The 17,566-nt window shown below is 38.6% G+C and overlaps 2 protein-coding genes and 1 long non-coding RNA gene across 3 annotated transcripts; 2 read left to right on the forward strand and 1 right to left on the reverse strand.

The window, feature by feature from the left end:
* Nucleotides 1–944: 944 nt before the first annotated feature.
* Nucleotides 945–2,108, forward strand: LOC127638885 (hemagglutinin/amebocyte aggregation factor-like). The gene is made up of 5 exons (XM_052120612.1): nt 945–1,055; nt 1,179–1,257; nt 1,446–1,634; nt 1,723–1,875; nt 2,021–2,108. The coding sequence occupies exons 1-5, from the start codon at nt 1,001–1,003 to the stop codon at nt 2,064–2,066; spliced, it is 522 nt and encodes a 173-aa protein (XP_051976572.1). The 5' UTR covers nt 945–1,000; the 3' UTR covers nt 2,067–2,108.
* A 6,812-nt stretch (nt 2,109–8,920) lies between these two features.
* On the reverse strand, nt 8,921–14,507 carry LOC127638887 (uncharacterized). The gene is made up of 3 exons (XR_007969904.1): nt 14,331–14,507; nt 11,896–12,565; nt 8,921–10,831 (listed from the first exon to the last, which is right to left on the reverse strand). It is a non-coding gene; the product is annotated as an uncharacterized LOC127638887 (long non-coding RNA).
* A 286-nt stretch (nt 14,508–14,793) lies between these two features.
* LOC127638886 (hemagglutinin/amebocyte aggregation factor-like) lies at nt 14,794–15,983 on the forward strand. The gene is made up of 5 exons (XM_052120614.1): nt 14,794–14,934; nt 15,046–15,124; nt 15,321–15,509; nt 15,598–15,750; nt 15,896–15,983. Exons 1-5 carry the CDS (start codon nt 14,880–14,882, stop codon nt 15,939–15,941), a joined length of 522 nt encoding a protein of 173 aa, XP_051976574.1. The 5' UTR covers nt 14,794–14,879; the 3' UTR covers nt 15,942–15,983.
* The last annotated feature ends 1,583 nt before the right edge of the window (nt 15,984–17,566 follow it).

The following is a 17,566-nucleotide window of genomic DNA, read 5'->3' on the forward strand; positions in this document are numbered from 1 at the left end:
TTGAAGTTAGGCCTGAAAATACATCCACAGATACACCTCCAAATGACTCCAATTAACCATTTAGCCTATCAGAAGCTACTTGACTAATTGCCAAAAGGGTTGACACAACAATAATTTTCTGGAATTTTTCAAGCTGCTTAAAGGCATAACTTCTGACCCACTTGAATTGTGATATAGTCAATAAAAAGTGAAATAATCTGTCTGTAAACAATTGTTGGAAAAATTACTCATGTCATGCACAAAGTAGACGTCCTAAACGACTTGCCAAAACTATAGTTTGCTAATATTAAATCTGTGGAGTGGTTAAAAAATGAGTTAATGACTTCAACCCAAGTGTTTTTATGTTTCTGACTTCAACTGTTCAAGAATTGAAATGTTAGATGTGGGAATTATATTTTAAATTTTATGTTCCACTGTTGTGAATTTTGTTTTAAAATGTGTACAGTAGCCGACAAGAAATTATAAGCTTTAGCAAGTTATTATACATGAAATATGGCACAATATACATAGATAGAACAGGTTACATGGAATTTGTACATTTCACAAACTAATAATACTAATAATAATACAAAAGCTGGTTGTGGTTAGTTAAAAACTAAATATATATTTAATAAAAACATACATTTTCACAAGATAGACTAAATCCTAAAACCCTAAAAAGTAAAAAAGCAATAATTTATTTAAATCAAAAACAATATATTTTTTTTAAATTACATATATGTATAGACTAAAATAAAACAAATATTAATCGAAAAACTAATCTTAAACTGAAACAGTTTGCAAAATGATTAAATAATAATTTGAAATTGGAAATTATTTATTTTTCAACCTTTATTCAAAACAATAACCACTTTGCCCTGAGCCCACCTGTTCAAACATGATTATTTCCCACACATATGCCAACAAGTTGACTATATATGGGGATCCTTGTGTCTTTAAAAGTCAAACGCTTGTGTCTCAAATTGCTTTTTGACCACTCTTGAGCCCAACAAAAGACACTATGAGGAGAGTTGCTCTATTTCTGCTGCTGACTGGACTCTTGGCCAGTGGACAAGGTATGTGACTTAAATAAACATCTTTTTGTGTTGTGTATTTACTCATTGTTATTATTATTATTATTAAACATATCTAATATATCTGTTATAATGGTTTGTCATTCTCTGAATCAAACTCTGCAGAGCTACGCTGGCAAAACAACTATGATGAGCCACTGAATTTTAACTGCCCTCCAGGCCAGTCGATACATTCAATTAAAAGGTGATTACAGCTTATTTAAAGTTTACTATAACTAGACTTTTCCTTGAGCTTAAAACCTTCCCAAATTCCATGTTTGGAAAAGTTTGCAAAGGCCAAATTCAATACATTTAAAAAGGAATAATATTGCTTGCAAAGATTTTAAAATGTTTTAATTTTTGATGTTCTTTACTTGTCTAATATAACCAAAGCCAACACGACAACAGTAAAGAGGACCGGCTGTGGGATTTTGGCTGTATAACCACCTTCAGCCAGGGTTCAGACTGTTTCTTGTCACCTTACGCCAATGACTTTGACCAGGAGTTCACCTTTGTGTGTCCACCAGATCACGTAATTGCAGGAATGAGCAGCTACCATGACAGCAAACATGAGGACAGACGGTGAACTCATATTTTTGTCCAATTTTGAAGTTTAAACTAAAGTTTCCTAGTTCACACAAGCTGATATCAATGTCATGTATTCACACAGATGGCAGTTTTCCTGCTGCAGAGGTAACGGTCACTGTAACTCCAACTGTCAGTGGAGTTCATACGTGAACTATTTTGATGAGGCTTTCGAGTGGACTGCACCTCACATGCATGTTCTGGTGGGTGCTGAAAGCTACCATGACAATAGTAGAGAGTGAGTATAGCTGTTTGCATCTTTTAAAATGTAAATATCATGTTACTCATAATATTATTTCTAATAATGAATATGCCATGTTACTTCCAGACAGGCATGTCAGACTGTATGCTCACTAATCTGATGTCTGTTTTAATTCTTTCAGAGATCGCCGCTGGAATTACATGTACTGTGCTGCACAATCATGCTAAAAACAACACTAAACAGTTCAATAAACTTCAGATGAAAGCAAACACAGTGGTTAATCTCTTTATTAAATGCTTTAATGCATGTTTTAATGAATTGAATTTTACAAATAGTTTTGAACTTTTGAGTAATATGGTCATTGAATAGACCATGTGAAATGGGTTTACTGACAGCTAGCTAAACTAATTAAACTCTCTAAAGAGGTTACTTACTGGTACATATCACAAAAGAGAAACTGAATAGATGTATGGGATCAAAATCCCATCAAAAGTATTGTGGTCACGGATCCAAAATAATAAGCGTGAATCAATAAATAATAAGCGCATAATTCTAAATATTATAGTAGTGATATCAATAGTTTGATGCACAGCCTCGGACCTGTACCTGTTGTGATAAAATCTAGTTACTAAATTGTTACAAAATCTGTTATAGAGGACAACAAAATAATATTAAAAAACAAAAAACAATAACTAGATTAAAAAGTTATTTTATTTTATCATTGGCTTGAGAAAGCCTGGCCAGTATTTTTAAAAGCTTAAAGTTTGAAAGTTAAGTTTAAGGAGCGAGAGATTGTTGGAGCAGTTGGAGTGTATGGGGCTGTAAAGCTCCTTTCTTTTAGAAGCCCATTTTTTTTTTTTCATAAAACAAATTTATGGAGTGAAAAATTTACTTTCTGTTGGCTCTTCTTTATGTGGGTTTTGTAAAAACAACAAACGTCTTTTGCCGTTGCATCACATCTAATTATTTTCAGTGTCTCGTGTCATGAGCGACACATTTTTATAGGGCGTCCACACCAAAAGCGTGCCTGCACAATATAAATCAATACAAAATTTAATGTGTCTTTATTGTTCTTTTTAACTTGACACGGCATCTAAAAACGCGGCGGTCCTTCGCGAGACACCGGGGGAAAGGCTGCACAATGCGGTGCAACGGTCAAAGACGACCGTCTAGCCTAGCGCATATTTACAAGATCACGTCCTGTGTGAACGGCCCCTTAGATGCACAAGCTCTTTTCTCAAGCTTACATAATCCTCTAAAGTTCAAACAATGTATTAACGTCACATTAAAACAATGTTTGTTTACTTACCCAGATTCAGCCTCAAATCGCTGTATCGTTATTTCTCAAGTGATAAGCGAGATCTGACAGGTGAGTGCGGGTCACGAGCTGTCTTAAAGCAGGTAAACGCTGCACGCCATTGGTCGCTGTCCTTGCGAGAGGAGGCAGTTGCAAGGACAGCGACCAATGGCGTGCGGCATTAACCTGCTTTGAGACAGTGTAACAATAAGTAGTGTAAAAAAATAAAAAAATAAGCAGTGTTGTCTTTAGAGGCCCCTGTCTAAAAGCAGCACTTCCATGTTAATATTGACTCCTTTCATGATATATATCTATATATATTTTTCTACTTTCTGTAGATTTGTGGAATTATTTCTAATGAATTCAAAGTGTTCTGTGTTTTCACGGAGACGATTAGAAATGATTCCTCCCATGACCACAAGCTGGCAGTGCAGACTTAGTTTGCGTTGTGTTCAGGCACGATTCACACGTTACAAGCTGGTGACCAAACTCCTAAAAGACTCCCTCCTCCCTTCACTGCAATCATTTCATTTCATCCTTTCAACTGCATTGTTGCACTCTGAATGCCCCCATTGCCCTCTTCCTTGCTTTCTCTCTCTCTCTCTCTCACTCTCTCTCTCTCTCTCTCTCTCTCTCAAGTACTTTATTGGCATGATTGTCTTTACATACAATATTGCCAAAGCATTAATACACAAAACAGATAATGACAAGACAAATAATAATAATAAAATAGTAACAAATAGCAATAAAGATATATTTAAATAAGGTGCAAGGTAATGAATCAAATAAAATAAAAAACTATAATAACAATATACAGTATACACTATAAATTAAAATATGTTCATAATGTCCTGTTAAATGCATAAGAGAATAAAAGTAATGTGAACGAAGTACATTAAGGCAGTAATTGGTTTCTGAGGGTGTGCAGCTCAAAAATGAATTTAGCTGCAACTGATGCATGATGGTCCTCCCCCAGTAACACCAGCATCTGATCGGTTTCTGCCAAACTGGAAAACTGTGGCATGAGATTTGAGAGTTTGTGGAGGCATCTCTCTCTCACCTCTGTAAATTTCTCACAGTGAAGGAGAAAGTGTGTCTCTGTCTCGACCTCACCCGTGTCACAGTGACCACAGACTCGTTCTTCCTTTGGAAGCCATGTTTGTCTGTGTCGGCCTTTTTCTATGTTCAGACTGTGATCACTGAGTCTGTATTTGGTGAGGATCCGTCTCTGTTTTGGATCTCTTACAGTGTGCAGATATTCTGCCAGATTATATGTTCTGTTTAGGGCCCGACAACATTCCAATTTGCTTTGCACTTTCATTTTTCCCAATGGTCCAAATATGAATTTTTGCTTTCTTTTGTGATTTGGTTTATTCTGATCTGGTTTTGTTCAGCAGTGCTGGTCTAAAACTGGTGTTTGTTAGATGTTAATGGGTTTGTGAGTTTCAGAGCCAGCTGACAAAAGGGACTGGTTTTAGGCTTCAGCTCTTTGGTTTTAAGGGCTTCATGTTGCAGTGTGTTAGGAGAACTTGAATTTAGGTGTGTCCAAAATTTGAGGGATCGTTTTTCAATATGTATAATAAAGGGGTATCTGCCTAGTTCGGCCCGGCATGCATTATTAGGTGTTCTTCTCTGAACTCTTCGAATGTTTCTACAGAATTCTGCATGCAGGGATTATATGGGGTGTTTGTCCCATCTAGGGTAAATCTGCCATACAGAGTGGACCCCAAACCTCACGTCCATACAAAGCAATAGGCATTATAATACTATCAAAGATCTCACACCAAATTGTTACAGGAATGTCAACTTGGGTAAATTTTCCCTTAATAGCATAAAATGCTCTTCTAGCTTTCTCCTTTAGTGCATTCACTGCCAGACCAAAACCCCCTGAAGCACTAATTTTTAGACCGAGGTAGTCGTAGTGTCGGGTGTGTTCTATTGCAGTGTCCCCCAGAGTGAATGTGTATCTTGTGTCCTGTAATCTGTCTTTTTTCTGGAAAATCGTAATTTTAGTTTTTTAAAATTGACTGTCAGGGCCCAGTTCTGATAGTAGTTCTCCAGCAGGTCCAGGTGCTGCTGTAGCCCTTGTGCAGTAGCTGACAGCAGCACCAGATCATCTGCATAGAGAAGAAATTTAACTTCAGAATGATTTAGAGTGAGACCGGGTGTTGCAGTTTGTTCCAGTAGCACTGCTAACTCAATGTAAATGTTGCACAGAGTTGGACTCAAACTGCAGCCCTGTCTCACTTCTCACCCTTGAGTGAAAAATTATATTCTTTTATTGCCAATTTTAACTGCGTACCTGTTGTCTGAATACATAGATTTGATAGTGTCGTACGTTTTACCCCCAATGCCGGATTGTAGAATTTTATAATATAGACCATCATGTCAAATGGAATCGAATGCTTTTTTTTAAATCAACAAAGCATGCATAAATTTTGCCTTTGCTTTTTTGATGCACGTGCTGGTTGACTATCGTGTGTAGCGTGTGAATGTGGTCGGTGGTGCGGTGGTTTAGTAGGAATCCAATCTGACTCTTACTCAAGACATTGTGCTTGGTAAGGAAGGTCTGTATCCGGGCGTTCAGGATACAGCAGGAAGTCTTCCCCAGATTGCTGCTCACACAAATGCCTCGGTAGTTATTGGGGTCGAATTTGTCTCCACTATTATATAATGGGTGTATTAAGCCCTCTCTCTCTCTCTCTGTGTGTGTGTCGTGCGCATGCGTGAGCGGTTGCTGAGTGAGCGTGGAGAGTTTGTGGTGAGATCGAGTGATTTTCTGCACACTTTGGCTTCTTTTCTTTCTTGAACTTTGCTATTTCTAAAACGTATAATCTACATTGAGTAGATAAAACAATATATTGTTTCACGGGTGTGCCGGTGTATCACCAGGGGCATGGCGGCCCAAAGTGTTGATTCACTCGGTTCACTAACGCGGCGCCATGGGGTTAAAGTGGTGGCCACTGCAAGCGTGGAAGATTGTATCTTGGCCATCGGTGAGATCGTTGGGCACAAGAGCATTCTTGCAGCATCAAGGATGAGCAATGCAGTTGTTTGTTTTTTGAACACTGTAGAGAATGCGAATGTCCTTGTAGAAAGAGGAATTGTGATTCATGGCCTTTTTACACCTGTGCTTCCTCTTTCAACCCCTGCTAAAAAGGTCATTTTGTCAAATGTCCCATCTTTCATCAAAGATGAGGCTTTGATTAAAGAACTGTCACGGTTTGGAAAGTTGGTTGCTCCAGTGAAAAAGATCACGATTGGGAGTAAATCTGACTTGATCAAACATGTGGTGTCTTTTAGGAGATTCACTTATATGATTCTGAGTGAAAGTAGAACAGAACTGAACTTAAATCTGAAAGTCAGATCTGATAATTTTGACTACACTGTCTATGTATCTACTGACACATTAAAATGTTTCGGTTGTGGAAGAAACAGACAGTTGGCTCGCGCATGTCCCGAAAACGAGGGTACACACACGAAACAAGTTAAAGTTGATGAGAAAACAGTACAAGATGAAGAAAGTGCTACTGGTTCATCTGTGTCAGTACCTGACTGTCAAGCGCACAATAAACACATTGCATTGTGAGCAGATAGTTGAAACTGCTCAAACCATGATTAAGATAGAAGAATGATAAGGCTGATGATCACATTATGTTGAATGTGACCTTGCTTGAAAAAACTACTGTCATAGAAAAACTAATAGACACACAAAAAAGTTCGCTGAACTACTTATCTGATATAGAACCTTTATCAGATAATGCAAATTTGTGTGAGGTAGACCTGGAACTCCTGTTAAAAAGAAAAAAGAAAGACAGGAAGTAAAATTCAAAACAAACTAGCAAGAAAGGAACAAAACATTATGCAGACAATGTTGATAGTTAAAGTGAAGTTTCTGACTCTAAGTTGTTCACAGAGTGAATGTAAATGTAATAATTATAGTGCTGATGAAATTAAGACGTTTCCAAAATTGACAAAAAACCAGAGAGGAGTACAGATTGTTGATTTCTTCACAGACCTGAAAGGGTTTGTGGTAAGCACTAGGAGTTTAATGAGCGAAGGTCACTTTCTAGACAAAGAAGTATATCGACTGAAAATGTCAAAAATCCAAAACCAGCTGAACAACAATGATGACAAAGTGGTATAATTCTTTCATCTTCACTGTTTGTGTGTTTCTGAATGTTTTTTTTTATGCCAAGTATGGACCTTATTCATGCTAGTGCCATCTTTGATTTTTAATGGCATATTTTATTTTATTTTTATTTATTTCAGGTTTATTTAACAGGGACAGTGCACACTAATGATACATAATTAAATGTACAGTGTGCCAGAATTAGCCAATAGGCTATTTTACATCTGCTGTCTCTGGACAGATCTTGATATGTCACACCTTAAAAAAAAACAATATAGCTGGGACAATAATTAACAACAAAGCTTTCACCTATCTAAACACAAAAGAACACAATGAGCCAGCCAACCACATTGGCATAGCACAAGAGGCACAAACAAGCAAACAAACAAACAAAAAGGCAGGACAAGGAAGACAGTGCAGCAAGATTTCATGTCAAGTGTAATGTAAACAGTCCTGACTATCTATTAACCATTTCTTTAAGTTATGTTTAAAAGAAGCCTACGATTTAAAATTCCTAATTTGAATGGGAATGTGATTCCATTCACGAGCAGCCCTTACTGAAAAAGCTGTTTGACCAAGCGCACTCTTCCTAAACGGGCCAGTGCAGTCACCTCTTGCTGCACTCCTTGTAGATCTGAGAGCATTTGATGCTGTGCTCACAAACTGGCGCAATACAGGAAGAGCCAGTCCATGCTGAATTTTGTACACAAGACAGAGAACTGCATATATAATAAAGTTGTCGAAATTCAATAAATTATATTTTTTTAAAACATGACAATGATGATAATAAATGGATTTCCTATCGAGTACTTTAAGAGTTTTCTTATATAGGGATAGTAATGGTTTAAGAGAAGTGTTGCTAGCTTGTGACCAGGTTGTCAAACAATGTGATATGAGATAAAATCATGGAGTGCATAAACATCATAGCGGCCCTTTTTGACATGCAGCTACGAACATATCAAAAATTTGCCAGGTTGTACTTAATGTGATTACAAACCTTCTTAATGTGTAATTTAAAAGTAAGATTGTTGTAAACTCCAAGATATTTAAACTCTGAGACGACTTGTAGTCTCTGCTCTGCTACGACTATATCAGGTTCTACACAGCGGCTTTTCGATTTACTTAAAAACATACATAGTTTTGGATACATTCAGTTGAAGACTGAAATTACCATCTCTTTAATGGTACAAATGGTTTAAAGCTCCTAGATCACACCTGATTTTCCAAAACTCATATTGTCTGGAGTTCTTTGTTTACAGAATGTTCTTGGACAGATATGTTTTAAAAGTTTTGTCTGAGGAAAGATCCAGAAACACTTTAAAATGCAGTACAGCTCATTGAAGAGATAAGAGGTAAGTCTATCCCTCACAGCCTCTTTGTCATTCCATTCAAAATGAAAGATGGAGCTTGTGTGAATAAGGTCTATACCCCCAAATATGATGATATCCTTGCGAGGGATCCCCTTTCTATAATATAAAAGCAGCTTTAGTTTTTCATGTATATAGACCCAATTTTACAGTGTGTGAAAAAATATATATATACGTATATATATTATAAAGACAACATGTAAATTAAATTAAATGATTGGCTTTTATTTTGTCATTTCATTAAAGCCAAAATATATTATTTAAACTATTATCTGTAAAATATTATGTCCAAAATTATCTATCTTGTTTTTTCTCATCACCTTGTTTTTTTTATTAAGAAAAATTGAAATATGAAACAAGAACATTTTAATTCAAATGTATTTGTATGGTGCTTCCATGAGAAATATTGATCCAAAGCTGCTTTACTGAGAATATGGCCCAAAAAAAAAAAACAAAAAAACAGCGAGCAAGCAAAAGTATCTTCACATTTGTTTAATCATAAACCTATCTAATCTAAAAATCTATAAAAACTATGGCTGTCAATAGAACAAAATAATCATGATTAATCTCATGATTTCCAACTAGTCATTAGAAAGCAGAATTAAACCCTAATATTTTCAAATTTGTTAGTCAAACTTTTTTTATTTTTTTTTATCCGTGGACCCCCTAGAACCCCCTTAGCTGCCCCTGGGGGTCTATCCCACGGACCCGGCGAGAATCAAGCAGTCTGCGGACTATGTAGGCTGGCTGGCCATCAATGATACGAGGTACTGGGGAAGGCTTACTAACTGGAGACAGAGTGGAGCAAGCAACAGGTTTTAATCGTGAAACATGAAAAGTGGGGTGAACCTTCATGGACCTGGGCAGATGGAGTCGATAAGAGACTGGGCTGATTTTCTTGAGAACCTTAAATGGGCCAATATATCGTGGGGCCAACTTTCGGGATTCGAAAGAGGAAGATCTCGGGTTGACAGCCAAACTCTTTGCCCTGGGTGAAGTGTGGGTCCCACCTTCCGGCGTCAGTTAGCCTGCCTCTGTTGTTGTCGGGCGGCTCTCAATAACGCAGCATGAGTTCTTTGCCAGGAACGTCGGCACCGGCGGACCAGCTGTGTAGTGGCAGGGACCTCAACCTCTGGCTCCTGTCCGGGAAAGGGGGGGGGGCCATACTGACCCTCAAAAGGAGATATGCCTAGGGAAGAATGGAAAAGAGTGTTATGAGCAAACTCAGCCCAGATTAATCGAGAGCTCTAAGTCGAGTGATTGTCGGTGACCAGGCATCTTTCAATGTTTTGGTTAACTCTCTCTGTCTGGCCATTCGACTGGGTGTGGAAGCCGTAAGACAGGCTGATGGAAGATCCGATGAGCCGACCAAATACCTTCCAGAATTGTGACGTGAACTGTGGGTCCCAGTCAGAAACCATATCCTGCGGAAACTCGTGGATCCTGAATGCCACGTGCCTCATTAATAGATCTGCTCTTTGGTTTGCGCCTACGAACCTCATGAGGGAAGAGAAACAAATGACAACTACACAGAGTGAATCGGTTCCTTCTCTTGCTTTTTTTTTGTTCAAGCACATCTTTATATATCATTCAGTAAAGCAGTATAAGCCAGTATAATTTAGCAGAATAGTTTCTTCCATTAAAGAGAAACAAGTGACGCACATACATGTAAGAACAAAACAAAACAAAAACATGTTGTTCAGCAGTTAACCTTGTACAAAAATACAATGTCTCTTATAATCTTATCGCTCAGTTAGCCTTGTACAAAAATAAAATTTTGCTTATAATCTTATCTCTCACATTGCCCCCTTTGATCACGAAGAGATCACAAGACTTTACTTATTCAACATCGCATCGCATGGACATTGGAGCTCCTCATCCTCTCACTCTCTCATTGCAGTGTAATGTACAGCTGTGCAGTAAACAGTTACTCAGAGCTTTTGATAAGGCACTGGCACTGCGTGTTTAGCTCCTCCACACTTTCACCTCGTTCTCATGAGTCACTGCTACCCTCCTCTGGTGCTGACTTCACACGGCTTGCGTGTATCCACTGTGGCTGGAGATCCGTCAGTACGCCAGTCCTGGTCACTGCTATCACAGTTGTGGGGCCCAAGTAGTTAGGTTCCCTTAGCTTGGTTGGTTTCAGGCTCTTCACGAGGATCTGCTTGTTTGGGATAAATGGGTGAGTGGGCTTTTCTGTGGGCATAGGTAGAGAAAGAGAAACATCACCATTAATGCCATTCAATGTTTTGATTAAGGAATCCACGTATTCCTCGATCGCCACCTCCGTGTCACCTGTGGGGAGAAAGCCGGCGTGGCTTCTGACCCACGGGGTCGGGAAAGGCCTACCCATTAGTATCTCAAAGGGAGATAGTTTAGTTACACTTGATGGTGTCATTCAGTTTTGGGCAGGGCCAGACAACCTTGCTTGTCTCTTAACAAATTACTCTGATCCAGTTTCACTTCATTCAAGGCCCAATGTTGAATATCAGATTCGGTTGGGTTTGCCTGTAAAAGTTTTAGTTTAATGCATAATAGAAACAGTTTCATCAGCTTGATTTAGATCTGGGCTTATCACGACTTCCTTTGAAGCCAACTTTGCTACTTAATCAGCCAAACTGTTTACTCTCGCCTCCCCTGTCATGTGGCCTGCGACCTTTATGATAGCTAATTTCGTTGGGAGTTGTGCTGCTCTGAGTAATTCTGCAACTATGTTTTTGGTGTGATATGGGTTTTCCTTCTGCTGTCTTGAAATCCCTCTCTTCCCACATTTTTGCAAAATCGTGCTCCACCCCATATGCTTATTTTGAGTCTGTGTATATGTTAATGGGTTTTCCTTTCACCAATTGGCATGCTCTAATTAATACAAATAGTTCAGCGGCCTGTGCCGATTTTAATGGGAGGGAGTAGGCCTCAATGATTCGATTAGGAAGTTTAGTTACGGTGTAGCCACACCAGTATATGGAAAAATTTGGCTTCGAACAGGACCCATCGACGTACAAATGGTCCCCCTCCTCCAGGGCAGATGATGAAACATCTGGCCTGCAGGAAGTGCATGTGTTTATACGGTCTAGACAGTCATGAGAGTCATTAGAAAAAGCAACTTTGGTAAGCAATTTGTGTAAGAAGAGTGTCGGACCATGTATCACGGAGGTCGGCTTAATGGTGAGATTAGCAGTTGCCAATAAAATTGCTTCATAGCCTGAGCGACGTTGAGCGGTCATGTGTTGGGTGGTACTGTTATGCATAATGGCACCTACCTGGTGAGATGTGTGCACAATGTGGATGTGAGAGAACAATTTGCTCTGCAACTTGCACCATCAATGCTGCAGCAGCCACGGCTCACAGACACAGGTACGCAACTGGTCTGTAGGTGCCGCCATGGATTGTGCAAGGATCGCTGCTGCTGTACCTGCCGCCTCGTGCACGTAAAAGAGGGAATGTTTCACCATAGTTGGGTAAGCCCAGAGCTGGTGGGGAGCTAATGCTGCTCCAGAGATGCTTAAAAGCCATGTCCATCTCAGCTGTCCACTTAATGGGTTCTTCGGCCCCTGAGTGTGGCTTCTCTCAGAATCTTGTCATATAGAGAGCAGTTCGGCACCCAGGCTCTTTTGCAGTTCATGACCAAGATAGTCAACTTTCAGTTTCACCCATTGCAGTTACACTTTGGATGCTTTGTGCCAGAACGTTGCAGACAATAGTTGAGGCAGCTGTGCAGGATTCAGCGTCGGGCCGAAAACTACAATGTCGTCTGCATATTGTAGAAAACATGTCTGTGGTGGAAGCTTTGTGTCTTTCAGCGAGACGTGCACTACAGCGGAGAATACAGCAGGTGAGTCTCAGAAAACCTGGGGCAGACGGCACCAAGTGTACTGTTGGCCCCCGTATGTGAATGCAAACAGAGGCTGTGTGGCATGAGAAACTGGTACACTAAAAAAGGCAGAACACAAGTTGATTACAGTAAAATTAGTGTGATCTGCAGGTATTGAATTTATAGTTTTAAACACATCAGGCACCACAAGAGTGGAATGATTAAATCATTAATCTTTCTCAGATCTTGAGTTAGACGCCAAGTGCCATTGGCCTTCTTTACAGGATTAATTTAATTGTTACAGTCAGGTCCATAAATATTGGGACATCGACACAATTGTAATCTTTTTGGCTCTATACACCACCACAATGGATTTGAAATGAAACGAACAAGATGTGTTTTAACTGCAGATTTTCAGCTTTAATTTGAGGGTATTTACATCCAAATCAGGTGAACTGGTGTAGGAATAACAACAGTTTGTATATGTGCCTCCCACTTTTTAAGGGACCAAAAGTAATGGGACAGATTAACAATCATAAATCAAACTTTCACTTTATATCATACGACTCTTTCATATATTTGAAATCCCATTGTGGGTCCCCCCCATCCCCCTTTTACCATAAATTTAGCTTTGCTCATGTCCCTATCGCTAAATTAACCATCTTTTGGGTATGGATCTAACTGCATTTTTCCTTCTGACCAGCCGGCCAAATTACTAATATACGGTTCAGTATTTTATCCTTGGTTATTTGAAACATCCATTGTTTTGGAGTTTCGTCAGGAATTGGATGGCTTATGTCAGATCCCATATCTTTATAATATTTTCAAAATGTGACAGTTTTAATTGTTCAAATATCACAGTTTACTTGATTGTGTTCAGTTGGGCCAGGTATTTCTGCTTTCCCAGCCTAGTTGGTCTCACACTGCTCGCCTATGTTCTGGTGGGATGAAACTCTGAAGCACTTGAGGTTTCACAGAGTCTAAATTACTTTAACATTCATTTACAATTGACATTATTACAGTTAACATTTTCATCAGAGGTATGCATTATTAAACATAATTACAATAAGAATTTTATGATCGTAATCACAATTTTATGGTCATGTACAGTACTATTATGCCTATGTTATAATAGTGTTAATTCAAAAGTAATTAAACTTGTGTAATTTGAAGGCTGAGTCACAATCAATGGTATTTTTCCCCTCCGAAATTGTAATGGGTCAGTAGGTGTTTATTCCTTTCAGACCGTCTATCCTTTTATCATGTTCTTCATTGCGTATTGGCATTGTGTTGAAAACCAGGGGCCCTCTGATATGCAACCATATAGCGGTTTTTGATTCTATTTATCTAATGGAAATGTTATTACTTGAGTGCCAAGTTGTACTTGCATTTTATCAATTTGAACCATCGAGGTGTGACTGTAAACATGCACATATCCTATGCATATATCAGAGTTTAAATATATATATTGTAATCTAAAAATGTCATAACTTAATCAGATTAGCAAACGCGGATGCAGACTATAATATTATTTCCCTAGGACTTTATCCCGTCCTCCTCCCACCTTAGTGAGGATATGTTAAACTGCAACAATAAATCTGAGGTATTCTACCTCCTTTCTGTATCTCACGGAGCTAGAGCTCCCTTTTCAGGGGCACACTGATGCAGAGAAACCCTTTTCTAAAATTTTGAATCACGTATAGTGAACTGAAACACCACAGTGTTACAGTGTTAGTAAAATAAGGTATAACCTTCTTCCTTTACTCCTATTAGGGCAAAACGTCTCTTGAAAAAGAGGTACCCTAACACGGCGCAAAAATGGAATCTGTTTTATTCGATTTCTCAGCAGACAGGAATATTGTCAAATAAATAGATTGACCTTACCTGTCTGGAGAAATCCCAGGACGAGCCCCCAAAACTGTAAGAAAACCCTGGAGTTTACTTGGTAAGGATTGGTTTTCTTTGGTCCCTCTATCAATAGTTTGTCTCAGTCTGTATTCGTTGAGTTTGCGCCACCGAACCTCATGAGGGAAGAGAAACAAATGACAACTACACAGAGTGTATCAGTTCCTTCTCTTGCTTTTTTATTGTTCAAGCACATCTTTATATATTATTCAGTACAGCAGTATAAGCCAGTATAATTTAGCAGAATAGTTTCTTCCATGAAAGAGAAACAAGTGATGCACGTACAAGTAAGAAAAACAAAAACATGTTGTTCAGCAGTTAACCTTAAATACAATGTGTCTTTTAATCTTATCTCTCACACATAGTTAATTATTAGTTATATTAACCAAAAACAATATCCACTTTGCCCTGAGCCCACCTGTTCCCACACAATTTTTGACTACATATGGGGACCCTCGTGTCTTTAAAAGTCAAACGGTTGTGTCTCAAATTGCCTTTTGACCGCTCTTGAGCCCAACAAAAGACACTATGAGGAGAGTTGCTCTATTTCTGCTGCTGACTGGACTCTTGGCCAGTGGACAAGGTGTGTGACTTAAATAAACATCTTTTTGTGTTGTGTATTTACTCCTTATTATTAAACATATCTAATATATCTGTTATAATGGTTTGTCATTCTCTGAATCAAACTCTGCAGAGCTACGCTGGCAAAACAACTATGATGAGCCACTGAATTTTAACTGCCCTCCAGGCCAGTCGATACATTCAATTAAAAGGTGAGTACAGCTTATTTAAAGTTTACTATAACTAGACTTTTCCTTGAGCTTAAAACCTTCCCAAATTCAAGAATTCTATGTTTGGAAAAGTTTGCAAAGGCCAAATTCAATATATTTAAAAAGGAATAATATTGCTTGCAAAGATTTTAAAATGTTTTAATTTTTGATGTTCTTTACTTGTCTAATATAACCAAAGCCAACACGACAACAGTAAAGAGGACCGGCTGTGGGATTTTGGCTGTACAACCACCTTCAGCCAGGGTTCAGACTGTTTCTTGTCAACTTACGCCAATGACTTTGACCAAGAGTTCACCTTTGAGTGTCCACCAGATCACGTAATTGCAGGAATGAGCAGCTACCATAAAAACAAACATGAGGACAGACGGTGAACTCATATTTTTGTCCAATTTTGAAGTTTAAACTAAAGTTTCCTAGTTCACACAAGCTGATATCAATGTCATGTATTCACACAGATGGCAGTTTTCCTGCTGCAGAGGTAACGGTCACTGTAACTCCAACTGTCAGTGGAGTTCATACGTGAACTATTTTGATGAGGCTTTCGAGTGGACTGCACCTCACATGCATGTTCTGGTGGGTGCTGAAAGCTACCATGACAATAAAAAAGAGTGAGTATAGCTGTTTGCATCTTTTAAAATGTAAATATCATGTTACTCATAATATTATTTCTAATAATGAATATGCCATGTTACTTCCAGACAGGCATGTCAGACTGTATGCTCACTAATCTGATGTCTGTTTTAATTCTTTCAGAGATTGCCGCTGGAAGTACCTGTACTGTGCTCAACAATCATGCTAAAAACAACACTAAACAGTTCAATAAACTTCAGATGAAAGCAAACACAGTGGTTAATCTCTTTATTAAATGCTGTAATGCATGTTTGAATGAGCGGAATTCATTTGATTGAATTTTACAAATAGTTTTGAACTTTGAGTAATATGGTCATTGAATAGACCATGTGAAATGGGTTTACTGACAGCTAGCTAAACTAATTAACCTCTCTAAAGAATATTACTGGTACATATTGTAACGGTGGTGGCCCCAAAAGACAGTTCAAAACAACAATAAATATTTTAAGCCGCTGTTCGGGTGCCAGACAGGTGTATGCCTGTCAAAAAATTAACCCAGGATAGCAGGCGCGTCGTTAGACATGGGCATCCGGGGCTTCAGCCCCGGATGATTTTTTTAATAGCCCCGGATCTCAAAAAATTTAATTTATTGATAATTATTATTATTTTTTAATAATTTTGTATTTATTTAAAAAAATGTACCGGGTCTTTTAATCTATCCTTCGGAATCATGTATTAAAGACGATTAAAATGTGTTCAAGCAGATCAAAGTTACTATGGTTACAGAATGCTTGTATTTAGAGTGCACACCAGAGGAGAGAGCCTGAAAGAATCATCGGTTAACTTGCAGCTTTAGTTTAGGGCTTGACTGTCATTGTTGTTTGTGGCTTCTGGTGGTAGCTATTATGGACATTAGACACTTTTTAAAAAGTAAAATAAGGAGTCATGAACGATACGAGGGAGGCAAGAAGAGTTATCTACTGGCGCCGTTCCTCATCATTAAGCTCAGGTCGGTGAAGGCTCTTAAGCAAACCCTGGTCTAACTTACTAGCCCTGTAAGTTACTCACTGTGGTATTAATGCAGAACATGTACTGTATTAAAGTACGTGGGACCTTACTATTTCGCCTATAGCTAATCCATTTTGTGAGCCATAATCCGTTTCTCGTGAGGAATGTAGATGAAGTAGCCTATACATCTGATTTGGCGATTGAAACACGATGTGTAAATTAACGTTATTCAGGGATGTAGTGGAGGCTAAACGCACATAAACGCCGTTTACGCACCTCCCAAAATTCGGAAATAGCGTTTACCCACCTCCAAAGTGGGTTTATCCACCTCTAAATAGATAGTTCCTAAGCCATTTTAAATTAAGCTTATGTCGTTTTAGTTTCATATTGTTCATTAATAGTTTCATAGGTTGTTTAAACCTAAGACGAAGTCTTTCATAATGCGCTCCATGCGCGTGCATCGATATTGACTACTACCAGCTATATACAGCGTGCTGTCTTGTTGACCAATCAGCAGGAAGCAGCAGACTGCATCAAGATTCATCCGTCACTCACTAGCCCAAACGTCTCATGTAAAAATGGATATCCGGCAATATTTTAAGCGCCGTCAAGACGGCAGTCCTCCACCTCCTGAGGCCAGCAAACGGCCTCGGCTACAATCCCAAAGTGAGTGAGCTCGGAAAACAGTACTAAACTTCATGTTTTTGAGGTTAATTTGGTTAGATTAATAGATAATTAGATTCATGTCACTGACTCAACAAGTCACCTCTACCTTTTCCCATTATCCAATGTTACAAGTAAAATTCAGGATACATTATTAATTATTTAATATTCATGTATTATTTA

The sequence above is a fragment of the Xyrauchen texanus genome, chromosome 47, assembly GCF_025860055.1.
Source record: "Xyrauchen texanus isolate HMW12.3.18 chromosome 47, RBS_HiC_50CHRs, whole genome shotgun sequence".
Lineage (NCBI taxonomy): Eukaryota > Metazoa > Chordata > Actinopteri > Cypriniformes > Catostomidae > Xyrauchen > Xyrauchen texanus.

Bases quoted from the DNA above. Each gene is read 5' to 3' on its own strand.
- LOC127638885 (XM_052120612.1), top strand. From the start codon at position 1,001: ATGAGGAGAGTTGCTCTATTTCTGCTGCTGACTGGACTCTTGGCCAGT. The intron at 1,635-1,722 runs GTGAACTCATAT...GTATTCACACAG, and splicing joins AGCAAACATGAGGACAGACG to ATGGCAGTTTTCCTGCTGCA. The intron at 1,876-2,020 runs GTGAGTATAGCT...TAATTCTTTCAG, and splicing joins TACCATGACAATAGTAGAGA to AGATCGCCGCTGGAATTACA.
- LOC127638886 (XM_052120614.1), top strand. From the start codon at position 14,880: ATGAGGAGAGTTGCTCTATTTCTGCTGCTGACTGGACTCTTGGCCAGT. The intron at 14,935-15,045 runs GTGTGTGACTTA...CAAACTCTGCAG, and splicing joins ACTCTTGGCCAGTGGACAAG to AGCTACGCTGGCAAAACAAC. The intron at 15,751-15,895 runs GTGAGTATAGCT...TAATTCTTTCAG, and splicing joins TACCATGACAATAAAAAAGA to AGATTGCCGCTGGAAGTACC.